Source organism: Nannospalax galili, unplaced genomic scaffold (assembly GCF_000622305.1).
Source record: "Nannospalax galili isolate Female #2095 unplaced genomic scaffold, S.galili_v1.0 scaffold841, whole genome shotgun sequence".
Classification (NCBI taxonomy): domain Eukaryota; kingdom Metazoa; phylum Chordata; class Mammalia; order Rodentia; family Spalacidae; genus Nannospalax; species Nannospalax galili.
In genome coordinates this window covers 516,540-532,809 of record NW_008345000.1, presented here as the reverse complement: position 1 = coordinate 532,809, position 16,270 = coordinate 516,540, and the positions used below count along the sequence as shown (strand labels likewise).

Sequence of the window (16,270 nt, the reverse complement as noted above, 5' to 3'; positions counted from 1 at the left end):
TTTATTATTTTTCTTTTATGTGTATGAGTGTATTGCCTGCATGTGTGTAAGCGCACCCGTGTTGTGCAATGCCCTCGGAAGTCAGAAGAAGGTGTCAGATTCCCCTGGGACTGGAGTTACAAATGGTTGTTAGCCGCCATGTGGGTGCTGGGAATCGAACCCGGGTCCTCTGCAAGAGCAGTCAGTGCTCTTAACTGCTGAGTCATCTCTCTGGCCCCTTGGTGTTGACTTTTTATCATCTATGGACTGGACGGTGCTTGAATCAGGTTTGAGAGCCAGTCCCTAGCCCAATGGCCTCTAAAGTAAGGCAAAAATATTCATGTGTCCAGAAAAACATTAGCTCTTCTACAGAATTTATTTTCTCACCTGTTTTATATTTCTATTTTATGTATAGCTGCATAATTACATAATGTTGCTGAAGTGATTTATATATATATATACTTTATAAACAAATATTCACGTAAGGAGATTTGTAATGATGCTTTAGTAACTGGCATGGGTGTCAATCAGTGGTCTGAAAATCACTGATCTAAAAGTGCCTGCTACGTCGTAGGGTCTCAAGAAATATGAACTTGGGCAATGGTAACTCACCAGGTGGCCACCAGAGGGCAGTGCTTCCCAGGGCAGAGCACAGGTGAGTGCCCGCCTCTGCTCACTTCCTGAAGGAAGAGGGCTTTTCTTCTCTTGCCACAGGTCCCAGGCTGCCCCAGTTCCTGACTGCTGGGCTCTGGCTGTCAGGCTACTCTACAGCGTTCACAGATAACGGTGACTTTTAACATGCCAAATTCTCCAAGAGCAGGTCTGATAACCTAGCTGATAATCTAGACAGAGACTGGTGCCAGGCCCTCTGTTGCGTGCCTTACACACATCTGCAATCTACCAGCCACAGCAGCCCCTCATGCTGGCGCAACGATAATGCTCATTTGACAGACAAGGAAATGGGCAGTGAGGGATGCTAAGTATTGTCCGGGGTCACAGAGCCGAGTAGCAGTTGGTGTGGGATTCTAACACTGCTCTGGAGCTGTCTAGCTCTTAGGCCTCCAATTGATCTGTCATAGTTACCATGGTGCCACTAACACATAACACATTGCTACTCCATAGCTGATCCTCAACAACGTTTGCTGAATGACTTAGTGAGTGAGGACTACCTAAGAACAAAGACTAGCCACACGCTCACTGACTGTGAGCTCGGGAGATTGGCTGAATCCCCTGGAGCTCTGGTTGCCCTGGATGAAAATGGGATAAAATTACCTCTCAAGAGATTATGATTAGGAAGAAATGAATGTTTAAGAAGGATGGAATATGCCAGACACCCTCCTAAACACTTTTCTCATTTAATCCTTATAAGTCCTCTAGGAGTCAAGGTGTCTTATTATCCCTGATTTACATTTGATGAGCTTGAACAGAGAGCGTGCACATGCCCTTCCCCAGGAGCCACAGCTAGTGGCTACAGGCTGAGTTCTGAGCACTGCTCATGGAGCAGCCAGAGGAGACATGGAGACATGGTAACCCTTGCACAGATACAGGGGATGAACATAACAGTCTGAATTCTAGGGTGTAGGTGTGAATCTGAGGGTACCCTCCCAAGGTGGGGAGTCAATCCGGAGACACAACTCACCACCAGCAGAATTGACCTTGACCAGCACCCGTCCCTTGGTCCTGTGGTCCTCACGGGCCAGAGCTGCCATCACCTCTCTCACTGAGGCCGTCACAGGCAGATGCAGGGTCAGCACAGAGTGGTCAGGCCTGCAGATGTCGTAGGGGACTGGAGAGGAGGAAGGGCTGAGCTGTGGAAGCCGGTGCTGGTCTCCCGCCCTCACAAGGAACAAGGCAGAACCGGGGGCTTCCAAGAAGCTAGGGCACAGGTGCAGGGAGGGCCTGGGAAGGGGGCGCTCCAAGCCTAGGAAAGGAACACAGGCCAGCCTGCAGCAGAGACCCCCAAGCAGGACCATATTCCCTCAGGCCAAGGGCAACAAACAGCAGGACAAGGGAGGAGACAGCTATGCAGGTATCAAAGGTGGGCTGACTCAGTCTCCCACCTTTGTCTCCAACTCTGAAGACACCAGTGCTGCTAGGGAGGGGCTCATCCTGGCTGGGGAACCAAACAGGTGCATTCCGGGCCTGGGAGGAAAAGAGCACAAAGCTCCAGAGAACCATGCGGGGAGGGCACAGGGAAGGCCTTTGTCACCAGCAGCAGGGACCCCCACTACACCACACTGCCTAGGGCTCTGCTGGCCACATGAACCCCAGCCCAGGGAAAGCGCGGGGCCAGATTCCAAAGGAGACGACAAAGATGTGCAACATGGGCCAGTCTGTGCCCTCCAGGGTCTGCCATCTCCATAAACAGGGCCGGTGCTGGGAGGAAAACACCCCAGTTTCTTTTCTTCTCCCTCCCTCCATTTGCTACAAATGGGGCATTGTTCTAGGCACCTAAATATTCACAGCAGCCCTCCGAGAAAAGCATTTTTATCTTCATTTTATAGATGTGATAAATGAGACTCAGAGAAGTTAAGTAATATGCTGAAGGCCACACAACTGCTACATGGCAGAGCCGAAGACCCCAATCTGTGGTCCCTCCCTCTGTGCTCTTGTCCTTCAGGAACATTCTATCAGCTGCCCTGACACAGTGGCTGCAAGTGCCCAAGAATCTCTCCAGTGGGCTATCCTAACATGGAGTACTTTGGTCTCTTGACACTATTTCTACATCTGGTATTTTCTCTCTGGCTGTGAATTGGACCAGTCCCCAGGCCCTCTGCTCCCTGCCCCTCCCGAGATTCCTTCTCAGAGTCCCCACAATCTCAAGTGCCACCTGCACATGGACAGTGTTCAACACACCTGGGCCCTGGTCTCGAAGTCATCCCCATGGGTGACTCATTGCCCCATTCGGGGGTCCCCTCATCCTGCCTCCCAGCCATTCCTTCCTTTACGCTCCCCTGAGTCCAGGCTCTTTCCCTACTCCCCAGAACTTATCACAAGAACCCAGAAGGCTCTATTTTGAAATGGGCCCCCAGTGCTCCCTCTCCCATCCAGGCCGTCTCCACTACCCCAACCCAGGGGCCTCACTCCTATCTGCTGCAATGGCTCACTACCCCCAACCTCCCCATTCACTCACCTGAGATATTGCCACCCTCTTCCTCGGTCTACCTGAACAGAGTCACACTCAGCTGGGAAGTGAAGTCATCACTGACTGCCCCCAGCCCCCATTCAAAATGCAGACCACCCTAGCAGCCTCAGCTTGAAGCATTTAATGGTTCACAATTAGGCTCCTTGGAGGCAGGTGCTCTGGTTCCTGCCCTACTCCCTGGCTTCCTCTCCTGTCCCTCTGGCTCAGCTGAGCCCCTTCCCTCAGCTCCCCAAGCTTTCATGGGGGTCAGCCAGTCAGCACCTCCCCGCTTGCTTTTAGAGACTTCTCAGTATCACAAGCTGTTTTACAGCTCTGCCCCTCGCTCCTCAAGTGGCTTTGCCCCTCTTTGCCATATCATAGCCAGCAAGTACAGAACTTGGCAAGCCACAGCTGCTGACATTGATTCCTGAGCATCAACTATGTTCTAGGCAGTGTGTGAGCTCAGGGAAAACAAGTAGAGGCCCCTCACATACAAAGTGGACACCTTAATGGTATGTGACAGGTGGGAAACAAAGCAGCAAACCAGGGAAGATGTCCACAAGCTGAGGGGACACTAAAGAAATTAGGCCAGACGCCTGGGGGATGCCCCGGTAGGAGGGTGGGAAGGCGTCTTGGAACACACATTCTGGCTGAGTTCAGAACAAGAAGGATCTACAACAAAGAAAAGGTCCATGCGGAAAGACAAGTGCAAAGGGCCTAGGTGAGGTCGACTTCTACAGTAGAGAAGGAGCCAACGGGAGCCTCTGGCTGGCAGGAGGGTGAGGCAGGATGGAACTGGGAGGCCAAGGGACTGATGACTCCCCACAACCAACCCAGGCTATCTTCTTCCCCACCAGCCCCCGCTGAGAATGGGCTGGCTACCTGAATGCCTGGGACGGCCCTTATCACATCACCTGGACTCCTACAACACCAGCCAACAGAAACCCTTGAGTCTCAGGGGCAAACCCAGCCACCTACCTCATCTCCCAGCTTTACCACAGGCGTGGATCACCTCCCAAAGAAATAAAAGCCACTTAGGGTGGGATGAAGCTGTTCCCTTAGAGCTTACTGGCTCTCCCACAGGGCCCTCTTCCATGCACCCATCCCAGGCTGATGGGGAGGTCTGTCTGTGGCTGGGGATCCCTCCCATACACGGTCCCTCTGGGTTGGGGCTGGAGGAGCAGAGGTGAAGGAGCCAGGCCAGGCAGAGGGCAAAACAAGAAGCAGGGCAGGCACCTTGATCTGAGGAGATGCATTTCCACAGCCATTCTCCAACCTGCAGAGCAGAGAAGAGGGAAGGTTGGAGAGCCACTGGGCACCTCTGCAGGCAGGACACCGCTCAGGGTCAGCAGCCACAGTGGTCTGGGTCCCAACTCACCCTCCCTAGAAGTTCAGAGGGTCATGGTGAGGAGTGTACATGTGGCGCAAGATGGACTTGAGGCAGGGACTGGCCTCTGTGATTTCTGGAGGCCAGAAGGGAAAGGGATGTGGCAAGGAGACACAGGCCCAGGGCTCTGGATAAGCTCTTGCCCTTGAACCCCACCTACCCCATGAGTGGTCTGGGGATACGAGGCAAACTCAAAGGAGTTGATGGGCAAGGCTGGTGGAAATCAGCACTCAAGGTAGCCCATAATAACCATAACCTGGTCACATGGAGGAAGTGAGTGTACAGTACACTCAGTGTATGGAACGAGCAAATAAACAATGGCAGGGTGAGTAGGAATAGAACCAGGCTGATAAGAAACCTTTGAAATAAGCCGCGCTGCCCAGACTGAAGCCCGCGCTGGACAGAGAGCGAGCTGCTCGGCCCTGATACACTGCCTCACAAACAGGAGAGATAAATTTCAGTCAGGGTCACCTGTGGTGCCGCCGCCTCTCCGGCCACTGCTCCCTCAGCAAATTGTTAAGTCGGGCATCCCTGCTCACCAGATCTGAGAGTTTCTGTGAAAAGCCAAGAGTCAGCCCCTGGGATGCCTACAGCCGTGTCTTCATGAGCAGGCCGGCCTCTCTCCCAGGTACCTGGAGGAAGCTGGTGGCGACAGGGTCTGAGTGGAGCATGGGGCCATACACGGCCACCCACCGGCCGACCAGCCGCAGGATCTGTTGCCTCTTGTTACAGATGTAGGTGCTGCGCTCCTGCTCGCTGCCTCCAGCAGGCTCTGCTGGCTCCACATGGAAGGTGGGCACCAGTCAAGGGAACTAAGATATGTAGGTGAGGCCACCCACCATACCTGATTAGAGGAAGTGAAGGGCCTAGTTGGGCCCCTGTGCACAACATGAGGGAGGGGTCACCACAGGAGCCACTTTGACAGGGATTCCTTCCCTCACCTCCACACACCATGCCATCCCCTACCCACATCACCCTGGGGCTGGAAGGATATTGGTGCAGGAGGGCAGTGCAGAGCTGGGCGCTGGGCATGAAGACACTGTGGGTCAGGAGGAAGTCACTGAGGAATGTTTCTGTTGGGCAGGGTTGGAGACAGAAAGGGATCTGAGAAGCCAACTCATAGCACAGCTATTTCCACAGCTGGAGCATCGTTCCCAAAGCCCACCCCAGGCAGGGTAAGCCCAGCCCCTGTGACAGCACTATCCACCCAGGCCAAAAGCATTTCCTGCCAACTGCCTTCATGGGCCAATCCAGCACCTGATGAGTATGCCTGGCCTCTCCTTGGCTTCAGTGACCTCCTGATGATTCAGAGAATAGGCAGCGTCTCTTGCTCCTACCTGTTGGGTCATGAGCACTGGAATCTGGACGCATAGCCTCCAACAGGAGTTCTAGGATCTTCTCTGGAGTGCCAGACATCACCGTATACCTAGCAGAAACTGTCAGTCTAGAGCACATGTGTCTCTCCTTCTCCACACCCCCCAGACAGACATTAATAGTTGATCATATCAGTCCTGACTTGCCAGGCCTGATTTGGGGAGAAGGTGCTGATTTGGGGGTACATCCTAGTCCCTCAATGCCTCTCATCCCCAAATGGCCAGAGGGCAGGGGTTTGACATGGGAAATGGAACAGCTATGGAGCAGTGTGGAGAGGGATGTGGTGGGCATGTTACCGGTTCCTGCCTGGGGTTGGGGGGCGAGAAGGGCCAGTGCCCTGGAAAGTTCTTTCCAGCACCAGTACCACTTTGCCATGTTCCTCCAGCCTCATGGTCTTCGCTTCCACATCCTGGAGGAGCCATGCCAGTGCTCAGTGCGGGAGACGGCTCTTTAGACACTCCCCTCCACTACCTCCCTTCCAAACCCTGAGCCCATGAGGCTCCTTCTCCAGACCCACCAGACCCACCAGACCCACGTCCAGACCCATTCTCCAGACCAGATCTCAGCCTCTCCACCAAGCTCACCCCTATGGACCCAACTGCAGCCTCTGCACCCTGATCTCCCACACCAAGCTGAGGGTCTCCCCTCCCAGCCAAGATTCCAGGTCTCCTTACAGGATCTCTCTGGTGCTGACTTTATCCCACATCACTTCTTTGGGCCCATGTCTTCTGCTTTCCCTGCAACCCAGGCATACCTTGATGATGCGATTGAAGTCCTGCTTGTCCACACGAAGAAAGTGACAGTTGTCTTCTCTAAGGATGATGGTGGCTGCCCTGGGTGCATCGTTCACCAGAGCCAGCTGTCCAAAGTCATCTCCTTCATGCAGTGTAGTCACTAGCCCCTGAAGCCAGGACTTAGTCATAATCCAGCCTACCCTAGCCCTCCTGGGACAGACCCAGACAGATGTGTGGGATCTGCAGCCTTAGGACTAGCAGAGAAACTGCCCATAAGTATACAAAGCAAGGAGCAGTGACAATCTAGGGCCATGCAGTGAGCTGTATGAAGGACTCACCTTGCCATGGGTCACCACATTGACAGATCCCTTCCAGATAATGTACCATGACGTTCCCTTGTCCCCTTGGCTGAACACTGACAAGAGGTACAGATCAGACGCATCCCCTCCTGTCACACACCAACTACCCCCTGGTCCCTGCCTTTGTGGCCAAACCCAGCTTACAAACGGTCCCTGCCTTGCTGTGTGGTTCGAAGAGAAGTACAGCTGCTAATTCCCGCTTCACCTAAGGATGGGAAGAGGAAGGTCAGTGACAGCACACTTGCGGAAAGAGGGACAGGCTGGGGAGGAAGGTCAATTTGAAGATATGAAATGGAGCACTGGGGGATAGAGCTGAGTCTGGACCAGTTGTCCCTGGGATGTGGCGTAGATGTGGCAAGGGAAGTGGCTGAAGGAGATGAGAAGATATTTATACTGAGGGCCAAGGCTAAGAAATTAGGTAGAAATCTTCAAGCCATAAACAAAGTGAGGGGACTGCCCCCCCCCTCAGTCCAGCAGTGGGAGCCCAGGGGATCCTGGAGGAGAAGGTCTGGGGAAAGGGCAGGCTTGTTGACTGACCGAGTTAGAGAGGTGGGCCACGGCCTTGATGTGTAGTAACTCCTCGAAAATAAGGTCCAGCTCCTCATCTGTGCGCTGACCTGGGCTGTGAGAACAGGAGCAGAGGGAGCCCTGAAAACCGTGGCCCAGAGCCAGGGAGGAGAGCCACCCCACCCACCTGCCTGGGGGCCTGTGGCCAGATGGAGGCTCCACTGATCAATCAACTGTTATCAATAATGAGCTACCTTTGTAGGTGAGCTGCTGGTGCCAGGCACTGTGCTAAGCGCCTTTCACGCATTATTTCATTTCAACCCTCACAACAACCCTGTGACATAAGCACTATTATCTTCGCTTGACAGAAGAGGAAGTTGCTAGAGAGGCCCAAGGTCACCCAGTGAGTAGCTGGTTGAGCTAGAATTTGAACCCCAATCTGCCTCAGAGTCTAAAGCCCTCACTCTCTGTTGGTGGGGAAGGTCTTCAGACCCTCTGGTCCAATACTCTCATGGATAGAGGAAGAAACAGGCTGCAATGTGGGAGCTGAGATCACTCAGCAGATCCATGGGCTTAGGCTTCTGATCCTGCTAGGGGTCCTTCCCCCCAGGGAAATCGGAGAGCCAATGGGATCTGAACTGAAGGCCACAGGGGACTGGGAGCGGGGCTTGCCACTCACGGCTTCCGCAGTGCCACCGTGAGCAGGGCGTCAGGGCCCCGCTGAGATAGCAGGGCCATTGCCTCAACCAGCTCCTCCTCCACCTCGTGAGCTGCTGAGGGTTCAAGCTCAGGCCCAGAGAATCGGTAGAACTGGGCATCTCGATCCTGGAAGGTCCAGTCGTGTTTCACTGGAGGAGAGGCCAGGCATGTTGGAGAAGAGGAAGTTAGGCCAGGTATGAAGTCCCCACTATGATGCTAAGCCCTCTGCAGCCCCTGTCAGTGCCCACTCCCCAGGTCTGCCCTTCCATCTCTACCCAGCCCTGGTGCCCCAATCTGGGCTCAGCTCACCATGGCAGAGGGCACCTTCATCCAGCAGCACCTGGCAGATGCCCACAGCTTGGCTCCGTGAATGGACCCCAAGTCCCAAGGCCAAGATCCCATCTACCAGCTCCCGGCCAGAGCAGCACTGCCTGTGGAAAGTGGGAGGAAGCCAGAGAATCAGAGGGGGTGAGAAGGAACTATTGGTAAGGTAGCAGCGAGGTCCAAGCCCAGTTCTCCCCCACAACACAGGGCTTGGCCAAGATGCCTGGAGGAGGGTGGAAGAGGAGAGAAAGGTGTGGGATGGTGAAGGGCAGGCAGGACGTCCACTCACCGATAGAGCCGGAGATGATATTTTCGGTCCCGGATGAGGGTTGGGCAGGTGGCAAGGAGATGTCGGTGTAAGTGCTTCCCTGCCCGGAGCACACGCTCTGTGGAGGCCTGTGGGGGAGGGAGGGCATGGCTACCTTAGGCTTTGACCCCTCAGCCTGCTCCTCCTCACAGTTCCACCTTCCCAGGTTCCTACCTGCTCAAGGTTCACACTGAAATCCAGAGACTCCTCGCTGTTGGTGAGAGGTGTCTAAGGGTAACAGAGAGAGTTCGAAGGTCAATGGGAAACTTTCAAACTCTAAGTGGGACCCCTCCCTGCCCCACTCACTCCTGCCGTTGTCCAGTCCTGGCCCTAATGCGTCCATGTAGCCTTTATGCCACAAATAAATATTCGTTGCATGCCCTGTGTGCCAGGCACTGCCTCTTCCCTGCCTCACTGCCTCTCTCAGTGGACACTTCTTTCCACACCTGAATGCTGCAGTCACGCAAGTGAGTCCTGAGATTCCCACTCTGCTCACCCAGGGCCTGTGTGTACCCAGGCTGCCAGGCAAACAGCCCTTGTGTATGGTTGGTTACAGTGGAGCTGAAAGAAGCAGGAAGATATGATACAAGATTCTTGAGAGGCCAGGGCATAAACCCTTCTGGAGGCCTAGGAACTCTGGCTCCTGGCTAGGCCTGCAGGGCTGACCCCAAGCTCAGGTCTGAGGGCAGACCTTGGGCCTTCTGAAGGGCTGTGGCTCACTTAGCTATAAACACAAACCCTGGAGCCAGGCTCCATATTGATGGTGAGGCCCTCTCCCTGACTTGGTTTCCTTATGTACAAAATCTCTCAAGCACGAATAAGGAGCTCATGAGCTTTCGGAGACCCTCATGAGTTAACACATACTGCACATTTAACCATGACCCAGTGTGTGGTCGTGTGTGTGTTAGCTATCATTATCCAGTGAAACACAGGGTGGGGCTGGCTGGAAAGGCTTCTCTAGGAGATGCTGAGAGTCCAGAGCCCCGTAAGGGTGAGTAATGCCTTGGCAGTCTGCAGGACTGGCTGAGGAAGAGGAAGAGGGTTTATCATAGAAACACTGGTTAACAAGGCTCTGCAGCTCCAGGTCGCAATGGAACCACCAGGAACTCTGGGACCTGTGTACCCTGGCATACCATCCTCAAAGGCCCCTCACAACTCCCTTTTCCAATTATCTGAAAACTAGAGTTTTATGAACAGCGCTGGACAGGGTGTCCTGCACGCTACAAGCCCCTCCCATAGGCAGAGCCTTTTACAGCTTACAAAGCATGTCTGCCTCCTTGATGTCACCACATCCTAGGAGTGATGGGCAGAGCAGGGCTTATCTGTTCCCCTGTGACTTGTGGGGAAGCAAGTCTTGAGGTGAAATGCCCTGTGTAGACCAGCCATGTGTTTGCAGGACTGCCAGCCAGTGGTGGGCAAACTGGAGCTCCTACCCACAAGTGGTCTAGTTCTTGGTCCCACTCCACCCACCACCTACCTGATTCCTCTTCCTCCCCTTCCTCTCCTGCTTTCCCAAGTGTACTCAGGCCCTAGAAAGGCCTTGGCCGGAGAACTCCCCTGAGACTGGCAGATTCTAGGCACAAGCATGTTGCTACTATACCCAGGCAAAAGCCTGAGGGCTGGGATGCATGCCTAGTCCAATGCTGGATGGAAGTCTCTAGGTGTCCCAAGGGTATCCCTGTCCAGGTCATGGGGCCCAGTTGAGTGCCAGACACAGAGCCCTAGAGACTTAAGGACAGGAAATGAGGAGGAGGAGGAGCCAGGAAGGGAGGAAGGGCAGGAATGCTATCCAGCCAGGTCCCTATTTCGGAACAAACAGTGCCTGAGTGCTAATGACTTCTTGTTATTCATGTCAAAATGCCCAAGTCATCCTAGTTCCTGCCCCAGCTCCCTTTGAAGCCTACAGCCCAGGCTTCAGCACAGGCTCCCTTGTTTTGTTTTGCTTCTGAGGCAGGGTCTGCATAGGCCAGGTCTAGGTCACTGTGTAGCAGAGGATAACCTTGAACTTCTGATCCACCTCCCTCTACCTCCTGAGTAGCTAGAATTACAGGCATGTGCCACTACATCAGGTTTAAGCAGTATGGGGATCAAAGTCAGGGCTTCATGCATGCTAGACAAGCACTCTACCAACTGACCTACATCCCCCAAACATTCCCAGCCCACCCTTCCTGGAATTATTCTGGTCTAAGAGGGCACATGACCAGGTTGGTCATTTCCTGCCCTACCCCAGGGGATGGCCACAAGGGTCAGAGAATAGTGGCCTGAGAATGGAACCTTAAGGCATTTCTTTTTTTTTTTTAAGATTTTATTTATTTATTTATTTATTTGTTTATTTATTTATTTATTTATTTATATGTGTGTGTATCTGTGTATGTGTGTGTGTGTGTGTGTGTATGTATGTGCACGACATGCATGCAAGTGTCTATGAAGGCAAGAAGAAGGCCTAGAATCCCCTGGAACTGGAGTTATAGGCAGTCGTGAGCCACCAGATACGGATGCTGGGAATTTAACCCAGGTCCTCTGCAAGAGTAGCAAGTGCTCTTAATCACTGAGCTATCTCTCCAGCCTCAAGGCATCTTAAAGTTGAAGCCTAGAGAACCACTGTTCAGAAGTTGAAGGTTCTAGGCAATGCCTCTGTGCCCAGTGCTGCCCCTAGAAGCAGGTGTTTGTATTCTATTTCGCAGCCAGAGAAAGGTTACATAACCAGCTTGAAAAGGTGGTAAACACTGGCCTGTCTGACTCCACAACCCACACTCTCAGTACCACCCCCACCATTTCCCATAGTGGTAACCCCTTCACTCCCAGGTCACAGACTCAGAGACAGCAGAGGCATTCTGCCCTCCAGAATGGCCCATGGGCAGGGCGAGAGACAGGCTTGTTACCATTGCTGTGTCCCCACACCACTCCTGTGCATGGGGGCCCTAAGGAACAGGCACTGGACATGTGTATGACCTCTAGAGCTAGATGCCTGGGTTCAAATGCTGGTTCCTGCATAACAGCCAGGATATGTGACACTGTGCTGATACATCACTTCAGTCCTCAGTTTATTTGTGAAAGGAACTGATGCAAATAACAGTATCTACCTCACAGGGTTATTATCATATTATTAGATGAGTTATATAATCTCAAACCCATGGAGTAGCACCTGCCTCGCAGTTACTGCTTAGTAAATGTAAAACATTTTTACTTTATGTGCATGAGTGTTTTGCCGGCATGTATGTAAATGCACCACATGCGTGCAATACCTGAAGAGGCCAGAAGAGGGTGTAGGAGCCTCTGTAACTGGAATTACAGATGGTTGTTGGCTTTCAAAGGAGGTGCGGGAAATTGGACCCAGTACTCTTAACCTTTATTTATTTATTTATTTATTTATTTATTTATTTATTTTTGAGACAAAGTTTCACTATGCAGACCTGACTGGCCCAGAACTTGCTATGTAGACCAGGCTGGCCTCAAACTCACTGAAATCCACCTACCTCTGTTTCCAGAGTGCTGGGATTAAAGGTATGTGACATCACACCCAGCCTAGCAACTCAGACTTTCTTATTTATTGCCCCCACACAGCACAAAATATGCATCATGCCTGGCTATGGTCCGGATCTCATGACATTGAGTATCAGTTCGGGGTTCTCTGTTGGAAAGCAGTGGCTGGCGGGGTGAGGTGAAGGTCCTCACCTACCAGCCCCTCTCAGTCCAGGGCAGGAAGGATTCAGGGTGGAAAGGGAGGTACTAAGTCTCTTGGCACTAGCCTGATGACCTGCCCCACCCCCTCCTTGTCACCCAGTGTCAGAGCCTGGCTAGAGGGACAGTCAGGGAGTTGGACAGCCTGGAGACCCACCTGACCAGTTCCTGGGGTCATGGCTAAGTTCATAGGCCAGGTTGTGCATGGGGCAGGAATGTAGAGGGGGTGAGTACTACTCTCTGCCTAGCTCCTGGGCACAAAGCCCAGCAATCAGCAGGCAGCTGTGCAGCCCTGACCCTGCCACTTGACTTCTCTGTGCCTCCCTTTTCACATCTGTAAGATGCTGAAGGCATTAGGACTGATTCCATAGGGCTGTTGTGAGCATTGTTTGATATGACAAAGATGAAGTTGTCATAGAACACGGGACCCAAGTATTGTGACTCTTAGCCACTCCCATTATTTGGACAGATTAAATGAAAATGTGTCTTCTGTTTTGGAAATAGAGCCCCAAACTGTCATATAAAGAGAAGCATCCCAGGCCTCCTTGAGCCTGTGAGGCCCACCCAAGGCCACCTGATCTTTTTCCTGCCCCTATACATCATACAAAACCTCGTTTCTCCCTCACATTTTCCAAAGATGTTCTCTAACGCATTGCAGTATCACTTTTGGCACAGTTGGTAAGTCCTTTCTACGTCTGATCTCAAACCCTTCTGCTGTGCCCTGCTTTCTTTTTCTCTCATCCTGGGCTAGGTAGGAACAGAGAGAGATTTTTTGAGAATTCTTCTTGGGCTTTCTAGGAGGTAGAAGTGGCCTGAATAACCCAGCCCTGTCTTCCTGGGCTCTGGGCTCACCGTCACCCTGTGTGTGCACATGCCCTGTTGGCACTTGTTCCCTTGAAGGAGCACTTCACGAGCCAAAGGAACCATAAAAGAGGCAAGAGCTACGGCCTCTCAGGTGCCCAGGGAGCCCCTTCACACAGGCACAATGGACTGGCACCAGCCACTGAAATGGCACGGTGGAGAGTAGGAACAGTGGTCTCCAGTCACAGGTCCCCACTTCCCCCACACCCGCAAAGGAGGGCCTTGTTTCTGGGCCTTTGACCCCATTCACAATGCAGCAGCCTCCACCACCATGTTTCCGGCCTCCCACACAAGCTGGCCCTTCCATTCTGAGGCCTGTGGGGAGTTAGGAGACTGTCTGGCGGCCTCCTCCCACCCTCTCCTTGACTTTAGGGTCTCAGGAGATCCCCAGTGACCTCATTGTCCTGGTACCTGACCTTCTCTTCCCACCCCCTACCTAGCTTCTCCAAGCTGGGAAGGGGACAGGAAATGTAAATAATTATAGTCTGAGAGGGAAAGAGGGAGGCAGGGCTCCAGCACACTGGCTCCCAGCAGGAGCTACTGCAGTGACCCAGAACCTGAGTTGGGAGTAGGGGCAGGACCAGGCCCTCCCTCAGACCCTATTAGAAAGACACAGGGAGAGAGGGGCAGGTAGGGTCTCAACTCCAGTGCCAAGAGCAACCCCTCCTCTAGACGGCCTGGGGCTTTCTCAACTCAACCTCCTATCTTGGAAATGGAAATGGTTTTTGGACAAGGTAGGAAAGGAAGGAGGTTGTGGTGGCTGTTTTACTCAAAGGGACTTGTTGATGAGAGGTGAGTCTCTTCAAGTTTATCACCTGCTCCTGTCTTCCCTCCACTCAACCCAGTACCCTCCACCCCCTTCAGACACACACATGGGTACACACAGCACACACTTTGAGGGACTCAGCTGAAGAGACTGTTAAGCCTGGTGGTTGGAGAGACAGTATCCTTGGTGATTGGTGTCCACCCTCTCCCCTTCCTAGCCCTGTCCTTCTGCAGCCTGTCCACAGACAAAAGAAACTGCAGTCATCCTTCACTCTGCAAACCTCTCAGGATCTGCCTGAGTTCCCCACAGCCAGATGCCAAGCCCTGTCCACATGAATGCCTCACCCCAGGAGTGAAATACAGAATCAGCCCTGTTCGATTGTTCACTAAATGAGACGTTGCCACGGTGACATGTCAAGAACAGTAACCAAGCTAATTTTACCCCCACTTGACCTGGCCCCATATCTCCCACGGTCACCAGGACAAAAACACACAGCAATTAAGTCAATGCCTGGCACACTGGAGGTGATGGATAAATGGAAAACCCTTTCCTCTTCAAGGGTGGTTGAACAGGGCACCCCACACACTGGACGCACAGGCTGCAGCTGTGTGAGCACCCATGCACACTGCCACCAAGCTTCCCCAAGCTTTCCTGCCTTCTGCCCACCCAGCACCCCTGGAGCAAACTATCTGGCCCACCAGCACTGCAGTCTGGTATAGCTCTGGTATCTCACCCAGCCTGGCAGGTGGCGTGGACTCACCCAGCGAAGCCCCTGGATGTGGCTGGGTGGCCTGTGCTCGAACACCAGCTGGTAGGAGCAGCTCCGGGGCAGGTGCATCCTCTTCAGCACCATGTTGAGCAGCGACCCCTGGGGAACCACGTCAGGGAGACCCCCCACTTGCGGCGCCCCCACAGCTAGACTCTCTTCCACAGCTGGGCCCACCTGCCAGTGGCTCTCACCTGGCCAGCCGACCTGTGGTGTAGGGAGAAAGGTAGTCGGCCATGGGCTGAGGCAGCTGGACCGCTGTACTACTGCCCCGGGCAGATCTACTTCCTTAGAGTCCTCTGGACTGGTCAGGCGGAGGTGCTGCAGCCCTGCCAGAAGCCAGGGGAGGGACAGGAAGACCTTCCCCGGTGCCTGCTGGCCTGGTGCACCTAGGGGTCTCCAGCTGGCTTAGGGAGATTGGACCTTTCTCTGTCCTGCCGGCATGGTCCCTCCTCCCGGCCTGAGGCTGTGCGCTCACCGGACCCCAGACGCAGCTGTACCTCGAACCCTCCTCCCCACTACCGTCTCCCACCCAAATTCCCCACGGTGTCGGCTTCCTCTCCCTCCCTCGCCGGCAGTGCTCTTTGGTCCCGACCCCACCTCACCCACCTTCATTTCTTCTGCTCACACAAGCTGTGCAGGCTTCGTGCAAGAGGCTGGAGGATCCCGGCGCGCTCCAGGTTGCTCACCCGGGATCCCCGAGGGGGTCGGTGAGTCCCGGAGGCCACTTCCGAGCAGGACCCGCTGCCAGAGGCAGCAGAAGGCGGGGCTGGGTAGGGAGGCTCGTCTCGGGTGAGTGGAGGGCTGGGGGTGTAGAGGAGCCCCCCACCCGCCCCGAAGACTAGGAACCCCGAGCCTCCTCCTTCGCCCCAGAAGAGCCAGCTGGCACCCGCGCTGGAGCGAAGCTGCAGTTGGCACTCGTCCCGCCGGGAGCTGTCACACCCCCAGTGCTGCCCGCCCCTTCCCCTCCCCGGGACCCGGACCGGCGGAGGGGGCGAGGAGGAGGCACTTTACCATAAGGGAGGGCGCAGAGGAAGGGGCCGGACCGTCAGTGGGTGGTGTCCGGACCCTGGGTCTCGGTACCGTGGGCACCGGCCAGAGATCTGAGAAGCCCCACAGGGTAGGACCGGCCCCAGGGTGTGTGCCTTTGCTGCTGCTGGGGTGCGTCGGGTCGGGGGAGGCTGCACCCGCCGCCACGTGGCCGGGAGAAGAAATGCAAACAAGGAAACCCTGGAAGGGGGAGGGAGTGAGTCACTGCGGCCTCACCCGGGAGGGAAATCCGGGCTGGGGCCGCTTCCCGGCCAGGGGCGTCCTGCCTCCAGGTTCGGTTTAGGGTCTCCCGCAGCCCCGGGAGGAACTGGGCAGCCTTCCCGTGGGGAATCCCGCCGTCTAGCTTCCCATC

General features: G+C 54.2%; 1 protein-coding gene across 6 annotated transcripts in view; it reads right to left on the bottom strand.

Moving 5' to 3' along the window:
• Rapgef3 (Rap guanine nucleotide exchange factor 3) overlaps window positions 1-16,040 on the bottom strand; it is a 21,792-nt gene extending 5,752 nt beyond the window's left edge. The window contains exons 1-19 of one of the 6 annotated variants that reach the window (XM_017800183.2): window positions 15,883-16,040; window positions 15,478-15,612; window positions 14,836-15,075; window positions 8,969-9,022; window positions 8,777-8,883; window positions 8,473-8,594; window positions 8,144-8,312; window positions 7,495-7,579; window positions 7,102-7,162; window positions 6,937-7,013; window positions 6,619-6,765; window positions 6,161-6,273; window positions 5,828-5,916; window positions 5,485-5,563; window positions 5,123-5,282; window positions 4,962-5,044; window positions 4,340-4,379; window positions 2,040-2,121; window positions 1,619-1,765 (exon numbers count right to left, since the gene is read on the bottom strand). In XM_017800183.2, the coding sequence (XP_017655672.1) occupies window positions 1,619-1,765; window positions 2,040-2,121; window positions 4,340-4,379; window positions 4,962-5,044; window positions 5,123-5,282; window positions 5,485-5,563; window positions 5,828-5,916; window positions 6,161-6,273; window positions 6,619-6,765; window positions 6,937-7,013; window positions 7,102-7,162; window positions 7,495-7,579; window positions 8,144-8,312; window positions 8,473-8,594; window positions 8,777-8,883; window positions 8,969-9,022; window positions 14,836-15,075; window positions 15,478-15,483 (1,861 nt within the window). In that variant the 5' untranslated portion in view covers window positions 15,484-15,612; window positions 15,883-16,040. Of the gene's footprint in view, window positions 1-1,618; window positions 1,766-2,039; window positions 2,122-4,339; window positions 4,380-4,961; window positions 5,045-5,122; window positions 5,283-5,484; window positions 5,564-5,827; window positions 5,917-6,160; window positions 6,274-6,618; window positions 6,766-6,936; window positions 7,014-7,101; window positions 7,163-7,494; window positions 7,580-8,143; window positions 8,313-8,472; window positions 8,595-8,776; window positions 8,884-8,968; window positions 9,023-14,835; window positions 15,076-15,477 lie in introns of all 6 variants that reach the window. The other 5 variants (XM_017800182.2, XM_017800181.2, XM_017800184.2 and 2 more) reach the window with 5 other exon arrangements.
• Between the last annotated feature and the right edge of the window lie 230 nt (window positions 16,041-16,270).